General features: G+C 41.2%; 1 protein-coding gene and 1 long non-coding RNA gene across 3 annotated transcripts; one reads left to right on the top strand and one right to left on the bottom strand.

Annotated features, from left to right (window-relative positions):
* Positions 1–5356: 5356 nt before the first annotated feature.
* Positions 5357–8533, bottom strand: LOC114568713 (uncharacterized). Its single transcript, XR_003694314.1, has 3 exons — positions 8409–8533; positions 7474–7543; positions 5357–5578 (listed from the first exon to the last, which is right to left on the bottom strand). It is a non-coding gene; the product is annotated as an uncharacterized LOC114568713 (long non-coding RNA).
* oxnad1 (oxidoreductase NAD-binding domain containing 1) lies at positions 6577–16521 on the top strand. Of its 2 annotated transcripts, XM_028598355.1 has the most exons (8): positions 6577–6785; positions 7419–7531; positions 9197–9263; positions 9426–9529; positions 11964–12105; positions 14621–14863; positions 15029–15137; positions 15329–16521. In XM_028598355.1, the coding sequence occupies exons 2-8, from the start codon at positions 7425–7427 to the stop codon at positions 15484–15486; spliced, it is 930 nt and encodes a 309-aa protein (XP_028454156.1). In that variant the 5' UTR covers positions 6577–6785; positions 7419–7424; the 3' UTR covers positions 15487–16521. The 2 variants fall into 2 exon arrangements, with proteins under 2 accessions (XP_028454156.1, XP_028454158.1); XM_028598357.1 differs by lacking the exons at positions 6577–6785; positions 7419–7531 and adding an exon at positions 8097–8274.
* Positions 16522–17244: the final 723 nt, after the last annotated feature.

Genomic DNA, 17244 nt, shown 5'->3' with positions numbered 1-17244 from the left:
CATGTAGAGCTTGGGACATATTGCCTCACAAATGGAACAACCTTTTATTCTTAAACTATCTATTGTGTAAATGCCAAGTTTCAAAGTGTCAGTTTAGGAAATGACATCTCCGAGTTGTGACGAGAAGCTGTAGTTCTTGGTGTGCCTTTGGAATCCCAAATGGTTTCTGTGTGTGTCGGTGCCAACAGGGAAGACCCGGTCTGAGCATCAAAACAGAAAGACAGAAACAGAGAGAGGAGGGAGGATACAAGGAATGCCTTTTGTCTCTCTCCTCCGAAAGTTGATATTGATAGTTGCTGTGGCAACAGGAATGTGTGCCGTTTGGTGGCCTGCATACCTGGGGGACTCCCTCTCCTCCCATCTCCCATCGCAGTCGAAACTCTGCTGGGTCATTTCCTCACCCCGCCACACACCGAATGCTGTCCTCCATTATAATTCATTCCACCTGTGCACACATACAGGTAAGCATAAATGCAATAGACGCTCCTTTACATGCACATTTCCACACATATAAACACATAAATACACACTGTCAACAATACAGATGCAGATGATCCTTTGGATTAAAATTATAATTATAATATTATAATAATTAATATGAATTAATCTGTTGTATTTTGTTTCTGATTATAGAATAATTGTTTGGTCTGTAAAATATCTGAAAAGGGGGAAAATTCCGCATCACAATATAAACCCCAAAGATGTTCCATTTAAAAGCAAATCCTTACATTTAGGAAGCCGGTTAATCTCACTAATCTTTTTAACATTTTTCACTTACTAAATTACATAAAATAGTCCAAATAACACCATACTCTCTGCTTTCCTACTTACCCACAACCCACATGGATACAGCTTCTTCTGGTCAACACAGCATCATAATCACATCACCTTTCAGTTTTGCTTTGCCTCTCCAACTCTCTGTCCCATATCTCGCAATCTACTTTCCCTCCACAAACCACAGTTAGTCTCACTGAAAGTTGATCATTAACTTCAACCAGACCAGATAAAGAAAACAACCCATGCCGATATGTTTCAGATAGAGCTGCATTATTAACATCTGCACCCCGAGTAGACATCTCACATTGAAAATGTTCCAGATTGGACTGAAGGATTTCCTCAGGGTGAAATCTGAGCATTTGCCCGTTGAGACTGAGAGGCATGTGGAGAATGTATGTAGAACACAAAGTGACGTTGAGAGATATTGAAACGGTTATGATTGCATGAGGTAATAACCTCCACCTGTATCCGTTTCTGTCTCAGAAGTAGTTGACAACAAATGGTACGAATCGGCCATAACACAAGGATGGAGATTTTACTTGACCTGCTCTGACCTTCTGGAGTCAAGAACAAACATCTTTGGACTACCAAGTACAATAACGTTCTATTTTCCTATTAATTGCAGATACATGAAGTAAAACTGACTTTTAATGTTTTGTTTTGTAACTGGAATTAAATTATTATCAGCATGCAATTGATGTCAATAATCATCTGTAAGAGACACACTAAACACAAAGTGACTCAGTCCGCCATGCATAAATATTTATGTTGTCTCGGAAGTGTACAGTTCAAACTACTTGCGTCCGTCTACGCTTGTGATTTCGTGTGTGATGACGCTAGTGTGCTTACATGTGCCGTGTGCATGTGAGTCCAGTATTGTGACCATATAAACCTGAAAATCTCTGTCATTGTGCAGCATTGAACAACAGGTTAAGCTGAGGCGTGCTAACTACGGTAAAGAGAGCAGGAAGGCAGCCAGTCGGACTGGTAGAGTCAGCTAAAGAAAACCTCTCAAAGGAAGTGAGCAGCTACTGTATCTAAGGACAGTAACAAGCACAGACCTGGTTTACTGGCCTTCTCTGACAGCACAAACACTTAAGGGCTCTTTAAACACGGGTCACCTAACAGGTACAAAAATGACATCCTATCACATTCCAGCCAGCGACTGAGGGTTCTATGGCTCAAAAAGTAGAACTTTACTAACTAAACAAATAGTTTCTTCCCGAGTATTTGGGTGGAGCAGGTCGAGTTCTGTTCTTTGAATGGAATGTGTTTCGATGAATTGCATTATGTGCTTTATTTGAGGATTGCATTGTTTGGCCGGATCTCGTCTGTGCTTTTCACCACAGACGCTAAAGATGAAACCTTCAGGAATGCAGAAAGGAATCTAACCTAATCGAATCTAATTACTGGCCATTTTCTTTGTTTTTTTTCATGGGTGTCTATCAGTGCGTGTCTAAGTACTATTCTTAAAACAGACAGATAAACTGAAGAGCACACATATAAACATGCAGCTATGCACACACACAGGTTAGGTTGACTAAACTGCATTTACAAGGACCCAACCACATGAACCCACTCTGCTACATTACTAACGTTAAACTGCCTTATACCAATTGGGACTTTAAACCAAAAGTCCTAAACCTAAAGTAGCTTCTTTACCCTTCGTTCTACTATTCTTAACATTTCCTTGTAACTGCAGAAGTAAAGAAACACAACCACAAAGACCTGCATCAAGTACTCTGTCCTGACCATTTTGTAGACTTCTAAAGTTAAATAAAACATTTTTCCAAATGTTATTGATGTTGGCATGCTATATGTCCAGTACCTAATTGAAGCTATACAATGTAATAATTTGCATAAAGCAAAACAAACGTTTTATCTTAAGAATATTTAAAAATATATATCTATATCTACTGTATATAACCCCAGAAATTTTAGAGCTTCTTACAAAGTTGTCACATGATCCTAGAGCTTGACACTCAAACTGACACTCTAGACTGACACGCTAGAATTTAAACCACCATGCATGACTGGGATCATGTGTGACTGTGACAGGTGCAGGTTGGCTGCACTGTAAAAGTCACAAAGTAACAGATTCACAGCAAGTGTAAAGTTTAAACTTTGATTTCATTTACATAGACCAGGGATCTTCAACTGGGGGTCCTCAGAGTCAATGCAGGGTGGCCTCCAAATTATTGTTACTTTTTGAAAGTCTTAACATGAATCTAACACATTATTAGCAAATATAAATCCCCACTGATGATAGGCTTACTGGCCTATAGTTAAGGTAATGTAGTCACTAAGGTAGCCATCCACAGATACAGTTCATCCTAAGGATTCACTATACCACATGTATGTTTTAACATTAAAACATGATTTATAAACTCATGCCAACAATGATTAGACTATTTTAATAGCTTAGTATTATATGCAAAAAAGGTATGTACTGTATAAAGGCTTTAGGCCACCCTACACGTTACTGTAGGCCCCGTTTATTATGCAACTTAATTTTATACAATAGATGTAGTAGGGTGTCCCTGCTCTGTCTCTCTCAGTTAAGGGGTCCTTGGCTCAAAAAACGTTGAAGACCCCTGACATAGATTTTTCCCAAATTAAGCAATAGTAAATCACAAGTAACAAAGAAACTTTTATCACAGAAGAAAGCGTCACTGTAGCAGTCGAAACATCAAGTTAACCTGGACAGAGAGCTGACAGGTGAGAGCGCTCCCAGACTTCATCAGTGCTTTTAGACAGACATGTTTGATTTTAAGATGAAGGCTAATAAATGTTACTCCAAATATGGTAATTTATCTGGGATTAGAGATAAAATAGAAATAAAATGTGCATATATGCCTGCTGCTAGTGGTAACAAGGTTGATAAGGGTGTTGAGAGTGAACCAAAACAGTAAAGCTGTGGGATGTAAAACCAAAACAATGAGCTCAGAGCAACTGCAGACTAGTCATTTCATTAGTTATTAATATGAAAATATTGATTGGTACAACAAAAATATGGTGTGAAAAGTGGCACCATCTTTTTTTATTAATCAGAATTAGAATACTTTATTCATCCTCTCAGGGAAATTGTTCAGTTGCAGTTGCTCACATTCAGATTCAATATTCTATTTTGATAGGTAATTTGATATTACCTATCAAATCAAAGAGTTAAGGAGTGATTGTGTTTCCCACATAAAGTATAAACAATGCTTTTATAAACTTAATGTTAATGTAAAGATTTAAACTGTAATGTTAACAAAAATGTTTTTAATAAAAAGAATTATTGCCAATCTATCATTTCCTTCAGATTAAATTGACACAATTTCAAGCAGTTGTCTGTTTCTGCCACCTACTGGTATAAACATGCTTCTGCAAAGCCTGGACCAACATCAACATCCCCATGTCTCATGTGTGTATTTGTGTGTCATTGCATCCATGGAAACTGAACATATTACTTCAGCACTTTAACACCTTCACTGGCTCCCGGTGCAACAAAGATTCACCTTTAAAAACCATCTTCACAGCACATGTTTATTAAATGCAATACAAAAGGAAAAGATCAGAAAAAAACAATATCCCTTTGTCTTTGTGTTTGCTTTGTCTTATGGCTTCCTGCACCTGGCCAGTTTAGAGAGCCAAGAGAAAAACTGGTTCTTCTTCTTAGTTTTCTTTTCAGGCTGTGGTTCTGTCACCGTCTCTGCAGGGAAGAGCTCCTCCTGCAGCGGCAGCTCCAGGTTTGTTGGCTCTCTTTCGGGCTCTATTTCCTCTCTACTGTTGGGGATGTCGGGCTCTCTTTCTGGCTCTATTTCCTCTCTACTGTCGGGGATGTCGGGCTCTCTTTCTGGCTCTTTCCTCTCTACTGTTGGGGATGTCGGGCTCTCTTTCTGGCTCTATTTCCTCTCTACTGTCGGGGATGTCGGGCTCTCTTTCTGGCTCTATTTCCTCTCTACTGTCGGGGATGTCGGGCTCTCTTTCTGGCTCTTTCCTCTCTACTGTTGGGGATGTCGGGCTCTCTTTCTGGCTCTATTTCCTCTCTACTGTCGGGGATGTCGGGCTCTCTTTCTGGCTCTATTTCCTCTCTACTGTCGGGGATGTCGGGCTCTCTTTCTGGCTCTATTTCCTCTCTACTGTCGGGGATGTCGGGCTCTCTTTCTGGCTCTATTTCCTCTCTACTGTTGGGGATGTCGGGCTCTCTTTCTGGCTCTATTTCCTCTCTACTGTTGGGGATGTCGGGCTCTCTTTCTGGCTCTATTTCCTCTCTACTGTCGGGCTCTCTTTCTGGCTCTATTTCCTCTCTACTGTCGGGGATGTCAGGCTCTCTTTCTGGCTCTATCTCCTCTCTACTGTCGGGGATGTTGGGCTCGCTTTCTGGCTCTAATTTCTCTCTACTGTCGGGGATGTCGAGGCTGTCTGGACTTTTATCTCCAGAGTCAGTTTCTTCATCAAAGCTCAAAGGAGGCCTGAGTTGGTTGAGAATCTGTGTGAGTATGAGGGTCCAGGCAACAATGTTATTGCAGTCCACAGCATACCGGTTGGACAAATGAGGCTCGCTGATGTGCCGCTGGGACTCCAGGATGTCCTCGTTGAGAAAAGCCCTCTGGAAGATTTTGGGTTTTCTGATCCAAGATCCATACTGCTCAAGCATTTCCTCATTGGTGGTCTCAGGGATAAACTGAGAGAATAGCTGGCTCTCCTCATCACTGGGAGTCTGGCTGGGAGTTGACTCACCTGCAGACTCGGCCGTGTGTGTTGTGAGGACGGCCTTGGTGATGTGATGAGGGATGAAGCTCAGGAGTTGACTCACCTGGATGGGTGTGCCATCATCATATCATAATCGTAATCAAAAAGAAAATTTTTACAAAATAAACAATTTGATTAATTGGGAAATAATCCACGAATTAGTCCTCCCTAATCATAAATTAAAGTTCTACACAAGATAATAATATATTATCCCCACCTCAACCAACTACATTATCAGTGCATTAGTCATAATGTACCAATAGTAGGCTAAGAACATTTTCCTGATTATTATACATTCATACTTTTACTTATGGCTACATAATATTTTAAATGCAGGACTTCACTTTTAATAGAGTATTTTTACAGTGTGGTATTCGTACTTTCACTTTATTAAAGGATCTCAATACTCCATATCAGATCAGTGTAAGCTCTCCCTCTCTGGGCCAATTTGCTGCTTTACATCTAACTGGTGTTAAAGAGTTAGTGCTGACAAACACCGACCAATGCGTTGTCTCATGTCACCTCATGTCTTCTATTAAAAGTTGCTCTTTGACGCGCCACAAAGACAATAAGATTATATCCAAATTTGTCATTTCTTTGAGAGATCCTCATCTTAAACCAGCGGTGGTATGTGCTTGTAGACAATTAAAACAATGCAGTGAAGAAGCTATGCCTAACATTTTATTGACAAAATAAAAACTTTAATGGCAAAACTCACAACAAGCAAGCTATACTTTATCTTTATATACAAAAATATATGCCACTTGCTAAACAGGACAATCAGTAAAGAATCTATTAAACAAATTCATTGTTATGTACTGTTGATAGTTGTTGCCATTGACATCTAAAGGAATAATGTGAATGGGTTTTGAGGAATACACTTGTAATTGAAAGAATAGGCTATAAAAAACGGTAGGAAAGTGAGGAGAGTCTGGTCCATGCTCTGATGCGCCACCCGTCAAGAAGAGGGCGCTACAGCAACAGACTGAATGCCAAGCCAATGCTGTAATAGCAGAAGAAGACGCTAGGCGGTACCGGAACCCGATTTGTTCAGGACCTTTAACCTTTAACCAATAAGCTACCCGGACCTTAACTACTCGAGGTAAATGCCTCACTTTAACCAATAAGGCTTCTACACAGGGCGGGGTTTGCCTTTGCCAAGCGGTTTTCATAATACCGCATCAGTAGTGTCATGTAATCACAACATGACCAAGGTTACTCCGAAGATACAGGAGACAAATATGAACCTCATTTGACATCGTCTTATCTCGGTAAGAAAAGGAGCTCAGCAGCTCGTTGTTTGCGATAGTATTAGCTAGCTACGTGCCTGTGTCAAATAACAAACCGGCCCCGGCATTGACTTGCTAATAGCTTTAGCTTTAGCAAGTTAGCTAACCATCAGCATGACGAAGGAGGTCACGCCAAACTCTATTGAAAATAATGACAGCAATACTTAGCCGCTTTATGATCAGTATGTAACGTTTTAGGGTCAGTTTGCCTCTTATTCCTGTCATCGTCGTCCGTCAAAAGACACCAGAGGATGGCAGCGAGCATGAGGCACGTTTTGTTAAGTGGCATTTACCTGACATGCTATGTATGTTAACATTTACAGTCTATGGTTAAGGTATACTAGATTATTCCGTGAGTTTTGTGTGGGGTGCCCTCCCACCCAGAGGGGGTGATGACGTTTCAGCTAAGTCGCATTGTTGAGGGGCTTAGGTCAGCTGTTGAATTGACAGCTTCTGTACAGAGGATTTATCTATCATAAAGAAACCTGAAAGAAACTTGTCTATGTATGAACTGTCAATGAATGATTCCATATGTAAGCGTAAATGACCGTTCTCTGCTTTGACAGCTAACGAGAGATGTTCTCTGCTCTTTTTTTTTTCCTGTTATCATCCCAGGTCGCGATGAGCACCCCGTGTTTCTTGTCCTCCGCTGCCCGAAGTTTCAGCCTACCGTGTTCCGCCGCCGGTCTGCTCCGCTGCCGGCTGTGGGGCCCCTGCTCCGTTACAAGGTGAGTTTTTATCTGGAAGATACAGGCGGATAGAATCAACGTTATTGTGGTCTGCTGTCCTGTCTGATCACTCCTGAGGACAGTGTGGTGCTACACAACAAGGGAACTCTAATTTTACATTATCCTGGGAAATGCTTGTTAGTTTACTGTCCAGGTGTAAAAGTGTAAAGTGTTACTTTCCATTAGCACTACAGATTTTTTATTCAAATTAAGTTACTAATACACTATACATTTCAATAATAATTTATAATTAATAAATAACCAGCTTTCAAAAATGTGCAATTTTAACCTCAACTATATAAAAAAAGCGCTATAACAGTTTTACTCGCATGGCTCCCATTATCCTCCGTGACACGCTCTCTTCCACTTCGCCTGACAACTTTTCTCCAAAACAAACAGCTCTGTGATAATAGCTCAGCCCATATATTCACTCACTCTAAGCAGATAGTATGCGTGAAATAAAAACAGGACACGTAATGTCACTGTGTGTAGTGTTAATTACGCTAACTAACCGTGTGTTGTGAACCGTGTGTAGTGATTAAAAAAAAAAAAAACAGTTGTGTCTCAAAGACCGGGCAGTAGCCGGGACGTTGAGAATCTACGCGCGAGAGGTGATGGATAGTTCCAGTGACTTCGTCATGTATTCACTTCGTTGAAACAAGAGAAGAAAGCCTCGCTGATGTGAAGAACAGGACAGAGATACATATATAAATGCTCTCTGCCTGCCATATGCCAACGCTCCGGTAAGTCCATCACCCCGTCTCTGCCCGGGCATGCCCCAGCTGCCCGCACATTTGTTGACAAACTCCGACGCGCACGCGACGGTTAATGGCGATTTATCCCTTTTTAAATGTGAATAAACGACAGGTACACTCACCCGAAGCATATGCTCTTTCCGTTGTGATTGGTGGTATCTTGACAACTCGCCGTTACCTTGTTTTCCTGTGACTGTGTTGATGCGACTTGTACATTACAGCCACTCAAACAGGACAGAGTAACACGGCGGATATTAAATTTTTTTTTGAAGACTTTGTTAAGGCGGCCGCCTAAACTGGAAAGTGCTGCGGGAAACACTGTCCGGGTGCTGTAAACTTGTAGCACATATTCAAACGATCAAACAAAGCTGATTCTACTAACATGTAAAATAACGAAATCTGTAGCATATGTTTGATCGCTTCACAGAGGCCTTGTTCACATGGACTATGGCACCAAATAAGATACCTCAAAATGATTGTGATCTTGCTCTATAACAGAATTAGTACAACTAGTGCCTGTCTGGAACAGCATGTAATAAGGGCAATTTACCAGGCAGGCCATGTTTGGGGACAGGCACTACTGCCATCACCTGCACCTGCTTAGTCCCTCATTTGTTTACTGGCAAATTTCGTGTCCCTTATTATCCCTCAGGGGGCCAGATTTGCAGCTCTGCAATATTTATGTCTTTTCATTTCATATAGACCTACATCTGAGCCAAATGTGTTGCTTTTATCCCAAAATGCACAGTTGTTATTAATATATTTCAACCTAGCTGCTCCACTAAAAGTCCACTTGCAGTTTTTAATATTCTTGTTATGTGGTTCCTGTGTAGCTCTTCCCTCATTAAATAAGATAATGTTTGACTTACAAGGCAAGTGACAAAAACTACCTCCTTTTTTTAATTTTTAGAAGAAAGATGTCCTCCAAAAGCCAAATGGACCATCTAGAGAGAACAGCGAGCAACTACAGACAAAATGTAAGTTGATATTTTTTTGTTAATAAATCTCGACTGTATCCATTCATCCAGCCCATCCTAAGGGGGGTGTGTGTGTGTGTGTGTGTGTGTGTGTGTGTGTGTGTGTGTGTGTGTGTGTGTGGCGTGCGTGCGTGCGTGCGTGCGTGCGTGCGTGTAACACAGGCTCTGTATCCAGCTCAAGTATGTGGCATCATAAACGAGTCAGAGACTGTAAAACGTTTGAGATTAGCTGTCCATCCAGACTTCAGCTTCAAAGCAGGACAGTGGTGAGTAGACGTTCATGTTAACTCTTCACCCACTCATTAAACATGTTTTAATCAGGTTAACAAGCACTGTTGCATTGTGTTGTAACACCGGGAGGGGGGGTGATGTTTTAGCTAAACCGCGTTGTTGATTGTCTCAGCAGTTGAATCGACAGCTGCTGTACAGAGGATTTATCAGTTGAAAAGAAGCCTGAAGGAAAAGTGTGAATGTACAAACTGCCAATATTCACATATGTGATGCAAAGTGTAAATGACAATTATCGGTTTTGACAGCTAACGCCAGATGTTCTCTGCTCTTTTCTGATATGAGCCCAGGTGGCTATGACAAATGAGACTAAGAGAAATAAGAAAGTTACTCTGGGTTAGTTTTTTTTTTTTTTTAAACTATTTTCTGACCTCTCCTGTTGGGACAAATACTGTAGGTCTAGGTCACTGCCTGAGCGTGCTTTGTGAAACATCCCTCTGGAGTAGTTTCATAGTGCCTGTAGTGCACATAGTAACCAGAAGGTGGTGGCATTGTGCTGGATTTGTCCAACCATTAGTCTGGTGGTTTTCCTTTCTCACAAAATTTTTACAGAGATTACAATCCTACATCACAATCGCCATGTACGACAGCTCAAGCTTACTGTTGATAAGAAGAAAACAAGGAAGGATCAAAGTTTACGAATTAGCCTATTTAGAGATTTTTCTAAAAATGAGAATGAACTAAATAGTTAGGGACTTACAGTAAAAAGCTTGTTTGCTCATATATTTTGTGTAAGTAATTGCTGTAAGCACTGGGTTGCATCTGCACCTGCAGCTTTGACTTGAAAGGTGCTTGAGACACAGTGGATTGTTTTCGCTGGTGCAAAACATTACACTGGACAGTGTTTTAGCTTGCAAGCTGACTTCCAGTAGCTCTCTTCGAATCTTAATAGCAAGTTAAATTCTTCTTGGATGAAGGCAGAACTTTTTTTTTTTTCTGTCTGTCAGTCAATGTTGCCAATGTTAATTAGTACCCCGCACATGCAGTATATGTACACGAGCCCATGCTGTAGGTGGGCGGTGGTGAGATATAAAACCGGCAGCCAGTTGCCCTGCAGCTACTGATAATGAATGTAAATAGATGGAAATCCTTGAATTTCAGTGTTTCTGAGAAAAAAGGACTGTTTAGTTGTTCGTCTCCAGGTGGGAGAGGAGGAGGAGGAGAAGAAGGAGGAGGTGGGTGGAACATATGTGTCCGTCTTCACAGCAGATCCATATTTATGAGGCCTCTGAGGGTTGTGGAGACTGTGTAACAGTGGGTCATTGTGTTGTTGGAACATTAGCCCAACTTTTAAGCATTGCGGTTTACCTCTGGGGGTACTCTGCTCTTCTTGTTGACGAACCGATGCGACCACGTTGGACCAATGAGACTGGGACGCTGCACTTCGTATAAACTGACCAGCAAGCAACTTTCCATCTGGTTTGGTGTTGTTCTACTTGGTTTCTGGAACAGGCTGTCCCCTTCACTGAGGTCAAAGGGCACCACTCATTCACACTTTGACCCCCTCAGTTCAGCGAGTTTTTACTCTTGAATAAACTGTTGTTTAGAAATCTGAAAAGTCAATCAGAATAACTGACTTTTGTAGGAAAACACAATGTTCAGAATTCAAATGAAAGCATTATAGTTATGTTTATAATAAGGTGAATGTAGTTGTAATACATGTAATCTAATACAAATACTACATATAATACAATATAATGATATTAAAACAACACATCCATGTTCAAACATAGTATAGGGTGAAGAACATGAGCAGATTTTTAACCACTGGGAATACATATTTCTGATAACTCACTATCTATGGATAATTAAGTTCAAATATCCACTTATATAATACTTTGGTTGACTTATTAATTAGAGGTGTGACAATTTCGATTTTAAATAAAAACATTTATCAAAATGAGCTTTTGATTTTGACTCTCAAAATCAGAATTTTTTCCTCTCCACCCCCGCCTACACATACATGTCTGAAGAAAACAACAACAGACACAGCGTAGATTACCAGCTGGTAGCATGCAGCTAAAGACACAGGGTGCCTGCAGCTTGACTTTTCCAGACACCACGGTCACTGCCGGAGTCGGAGATGACAGAGAAACGACATAACTGGAAAATCTGCCGGCTTCCCTGAAGTCACGTGGTGACTTTTGCCTTCCCCATAAGTTATGTAAACAAACAACGAAGGTAAAGCATGCGGGCTCCCATGGGATTCCATGGTGCCTTCAGGTACACCTTGTTCAACTAATGGTGCATTCACTTGCGCCTCTAAAAAAAACCTGAGTAATTCAGTCTGTTGTTGTAGCCTACCCTCCTGCCATCTAGTAGTTCTAATTGTGGCATTGACGTCCCTGTTGTGAAAAAACCTGTTAAAACCGAAAATTGAATCAAAACGTGACCTTGTGGTCTTGTGTGCAGGGTGGATTTCTTCATCCCCGGTGTGGAGAAGGTGGGAGGTTTCTCCATGTGCTCCAGCCCGGGTTTGCTGCAGAGGGAGGGCGTCGTTGAACTGGCCGTCAAATACACCAAACACCCCCCAGCACACTGGATCCACAGCGAAGTATGATATTGTATGATTATATTATGAAATTCCCCAAATTACTGTCAGTGGTCATTTTCCTGGGGAAATTATTGAAAGTTACCTGGAAATATTGCTAACTAGGAGTTGGATTTGGAAGATTACATTGCTTGTGTATGCATGAGGGAGATGGTGAAAAAAAGAACGTGAGGGTGCAAGAAAAGAGATGCAGAAGGAGTGGAGCAATCAGGGCATTGAGAAATGGTTAAGGTGTTATAGAGTGAGAAAATAAAGACTGCCGCCACATAATCACACCACTGGTTATGAAGCGTCAAAAGAAAATGGCAAGTCAGATGAGATTTTCAGATATCTTGTTTTCAGCCCTGCAGAAGCAGCCAGTGGGCATTAACTTGTTCTAAAAAGTTAGAATAAAAAAGTGTGATGCACTCCCAATTGAACATCTATTACATTAAACCACTTAAGTCATAATTTTCTTTTAGGTGTTAGCCATATGATCCCCAATGTTTTTCAAACGTTTATTTGCTCTCAAGGATTTGTCAAAGTGAGTCGGCGGTAGTGAAGCTAAAAAATCCAGAAAAGTTGGTGTTTAACTGTGTGTAGACTAGAGCAAGCCGACAGGGTAAATAAAGCTTGTGTGAACACCTAAAAAAAATGTTATATGAAAATATTCTTGGTGGGCTGTTGGAACATTGCCGAAATTCGAATATGATTCGAATAGTAAAAAAATACTATTCGAATGTGACTTTTTCTTTTATAAATATGTTGGCTAACGTCAGCTAATCTCCCTCTTCTCACCTTGGCCTACCCACGTGTCACTCATGTCACGTCTTATGAACAATAACTTAGCGGGAGTAGAAACACAAGGCATTGTGAGGTCTAAGATAACGTTACGTACCGAGTAACGTCAGTACAACATTACGGAGCTAACGTTACGTACCGAGTAACGTTAGTACAAGGGGGAGTGACAGACTGGGGCTGGAAATCGTAAGAAGGACGGAAAATGACTTTAAAATCGACTTCCACCAAGCCAAAGTGCTTATGTTAACATTAGTTAGCTTGTCCTTGTTTTGTAACTGCGCGAGGTATAGTAACTTTAGCTTAGCTTGGAGCTGCCTGGAGAAAGCTAAAGTTTATGTGCCCTCACAGCTGTCAGAGTTAGCTTAAACTTCATATATTACCTTCTAATAGCTGTATTCTCAGTAACGTGACAATCTGCAAGAAGGAGGTTGCTCATAAATCAGTAAAATAGTAGTGACTGCACCGTTTGGCTTGGTTATTAATGCAGTTAGCATCGTTTGTTACTTACTTAGCTAGTTTATGACAAATGGTTTTGGCTGTGCTTTCTAACATGATGTCATTGTGCCAACCGAGCTCCGTTAGCCTTTACAACAGAGCTGCTTCACTACACTTGTTGATAATGTTTCATTACAGAGTTCTCTGTTGATTTATGTTTGTCGCTGTAGTGTGTGTGCTCGTGGTGGAAAATGAATGTAAACAAAGTTGCGTGCAGGTCCCCTCAAGGCCAGGCTAATGTTGGCAGCCCCTCTAGTGGACGGAACGTGTAACAACCACCACATGCTTGTAATGGCATTGACAATGAATAAGCCTGAGTAGTGTAGTACATATTATTTTACAGGCTGCAATTGAGCATTAAATATTTGAATATCATTTGAATATAAAAAAAAAATATCAAATGGAATTTGAATGGTATTATAGAGGAAGATTGACAGCTCTAGTGCATAACATTGTATTTTGTCTACAAGGACATTTAATCCAGTAGTGGTAGTGTGAATATAAGTTTCCTTTCTGATTACCTTCCCCTTCCATTTCTGCACTCTGCATGTTTGTTCGCAGCTTCTGTGTTTGATGATGCGCCCTAATAAATAGCTTTGAGCTACTACGCCTTGTGTAAATAAGTATCAGAAAGCGGTGGGATGTGTTTGAGCGTTCTTCGACTTACAGCTCTCTGCTCTGGGATCGTTTGATGATCTGTTTGTTTGATATTGCGCTCCGACTCCTCTCTCTAAGCAGGAATAGTGTAGGGACCACAACAGCAGATTGTGTGCGTGTGCGTGTGTGAGCAGATAAAGGCGTATTTATTGCTCCTTTTGACTTCAAAAGACCTTCTCTGCGAAATTTGTGAAATCACTCCCACCCATAGTTTTTTTTTGTGTATGATCTACTGTAACAGTGTTTGTTTCCTGAGGCCTGTCTGTGGAGTTTATTTCAAAAGGTGTATTTCAGCTGGAGAGCAAAGAGAAATGTTGGGAGTCTGGGGCGGCCTCTAGCTCACCCAGTAAGCGCGTTCGCCCCATGTTGGCTGAGTCCTGCAGCGGCGCGGGTTCGAATCTGACCCGCTGCCCTTTGCTGCGTGTCATCCCCCATCTCTCTCTCCCCCTTTCTGGTCCATCCACTGTCATTAAAGGGAAAAGCCCCAAAAAATGATCTTAAATCTCTCTAAAAAATGTTGGGAGTCTAAATTACCGAGCTCACCCCAGTGTCTTGCTATCTCCTTAACACTCTCTCTTCCCCTCAGTGCACAGTGGGCTCCCGGGTGGCCATGCGCGTCGGCGGGGACTTCTTCTTTAACCCGACGCCCTCCGACCCCACTGTGCATTTGCTGCTGGTGGCCGGCGGCGTAGGGATCAACCCCTTGTACTCTATTCTGTTGCACGGCACCGATCTGCTGCGTCTCAACCGCGCCTCTGGTGGGCGGGACTACAACATCTCTGCCCACCTCTGCTACAGCGCCAAGAACACCCAGGAACTGCTCTTTAAGGTGTGTATTGTGTTTGACTGTTGGAATATTTGTAAGGAATTTTAAGGAATATCTCTGCTAGCTGTGTCCATGTGTACAGTATGTCTGGCATACAGTATATGGGCAGGTGGGTCTCAGTATGTGAGGAGAAACTCTACCTTAACCACCTACCTCCTGTGTTCCCAGAGCTCCATCATCGAGGCGTGTCGGGAGTTCCCTGACAAGCTCTCCTGTGACCTCTACGTCACGCAACAGAGCATAGATGTTGACTCGCACCCCCAGCCATTTATCAACCGTAAGCAATGCCCATACAAGCACGCACCTACACGCCTACACTTTTCTTTGTTTAGCAGGGATGATTTAGTGACTCTCACAGATTCTTCCACAGCCGTCTTTGTTGATTTATCTCCGTCGTCATGTAGAACATGTTCTATCCAAGTGCACTGAGTCTTGAATAATTGATTGACTTCCCTTGCATCTCCCCAGACGGGAGAATTGCAGACGAGGATTTGCGGGCTCACGTGGACCCGCAGAGGACTTTGTGTTTCCTGTGTGGGCCCCCGCCCATGATCGAAGCACTTTCAAAAACCCTCATGGACTTCGGCCTCCCGAAAGACAGAATCCTCTTCGAGAAGTGGTGGTAGAACCTCCTACGATTCCCAGAATCCTACAGGGTTGTGCTCGCGGATTGTGCTCCTTTTTTTGCATTCACTGGGGGGGGAGGAGGGGGAGGATGTATGGGGTGTGGTGATAATGGAATGCAGCTGAAATATTCCAGTGATGCGGACAATAATATGAGGACATTCACCCTCGATCACTGCTACTACAACCTGTGCCTGACCTGCGATAGACCGCTGGGACCACCCACTGAGATGAGTTTTATTTCTGAGGACTGAGCAGACTCAAGCTCAACTTTGCAAGACATTTTTCAGCTCGTTTTGCTGAATATTGCAACAAATCTGCAACTGTGTATGACAGACACAGCTGGTACACATCTTTATATCTCAACTCATTTCCAGCCTACATTTGCCTGACTGAGGCTCTGCTTGAACAAATTAATAGATGATGTTAAATGTTCACCTGAAAAGGCCAAACTTGACCTATGCAAGTATGTCTTGGAAGCAATAATTTGACATTTTCTGAAATACATTCTTGCCAAGAGTTAGATAAGTAGATCAATACCTGTCCACTAAATATGAAGCTACAGTCAGCAGCTAATTAGCTTAGCATGAAGACTGGAAAAGGCAAAAGAGCTAGCCTGGCTTTTTCCAAAGACAACAAAATCCACCTCTTAAGCTCAGAGTCTCATCTCTTTTCTCCATACAAAAACTGAAAGTGTCACATTGTGGTTCTATGGAAACTTCCAACAGAGCCAGCTGGCTGTTTTTTCCACCCCTTATGCTAAGCTAAGCTAACCAGCTGTTGTCTTAGCTTCATATTTAGCAGACAGATGTGACTCAAGAAAGTGAACAAGCACAATTCCCAAAATTTCAAACTATTGCTTTGAAGTCCCTAGGATATAAAGGATCAGTGCTTACAATAGCAATCTGTACTATTTTTTTACACTGTACATAAGTGTTTAATGTAACTAATTTATTTCTATCAAAATACCTCCGCTAATTCCATCATATGTTCTTAGAAGTGTTATGTGTGTGTGTGTGTGTGTGTGTGTGTGTGTGTGTGTGTGTGTGTGTGTGTGTGTGTGTATGTATGTATGTATGTATATATATATATATATATATATATATATATATATATATATATATATATATATATATATATATATATATATATATATATATATATATATCAGAGTTAGAGCTAGGCGATATGGAGAAAATCAAATATCACGATGTTTTTGTCCAAATACATCGGTCGAGTTTGCAGCAATATTGTAGGTGTGACTTTTGGTGCTTTCACAAAATATTTACACAATGAGATTTTTGATAAATAATCATTCAGTAATGTGGAAATAATGACTAAGTGGCGAAAGGCAAATAAAAGAACAGCTAGAACAGCCTAGTAAGTTCAGAAAATCACATCACTTTACTGTAATGTAGCCTCTAAAACCAGGAAAAGACACCACTTGTGTCATTTTACGATATCCAAAATTTAAAACAATATCTATTCTATTCTGCCCAGTCCTAACTCAGAGCCATTTATTTGCACAACTGAACATTTTCAATTTTATTTATATTGTCAAATCGCAACAGGAGTTATCTCAGGTCACTTTACAGATGTAGTAGGTGTAGACCACACTCAAAATTTTAGATTTGTTTGGCTAATGAGTTTCACTGAAGTCATGTTTTTTTTTTTTTTTTTTTTTTTTTTTTAACGTTTTACTCATGCAAACTTCACACCAAGTGTATTTTTAGAGTCAAATACCCAACAATCTCCCACAT

The sequence above is a fragment of the Perca flavescens genome, chromosome 14, assembly GCF_004354835.1.
Source record: "Perca flavescens isolate YP-PL-M2 chromosome 14, PFLA_1.0, whole genome shotgun sequence".
NCBI lineage: Eukaryota > Metazoa > Chordata > Actinopteri > Perciformes > Percidae > Perca > Perca flavescens.
Note: the sequence above shows the minus strand (reverse complement) of the source record. Positions and strands in the feature narration are given on the sequence as shown.

Excerpts from the sequence above, each read along its gene's own strand:
- oxnad1 (XM_028598355.1), top strand. The coding sequence starts at position 7,425 with ATGAGCACCCCGTGTTTCTTGTCCTCCGCTGCCCGAAGTTTCAGCCTA. Across the intron at positions 9,264-9,425 it reads CGAGCAACTACAGACAAAAT|GCTCTGTATCCAGCTCAAGT; the intron begins GTAAGTTGATAT and ends CGTGTAACACAG. Across the intron at positions 12,106-14,620 it reads CACACTGGATCCACAGCGAA|TGCACAGTGGGCTCCCGGGT; the intron begins GTATGATATTGT and ends TCTTCCCCTCAG.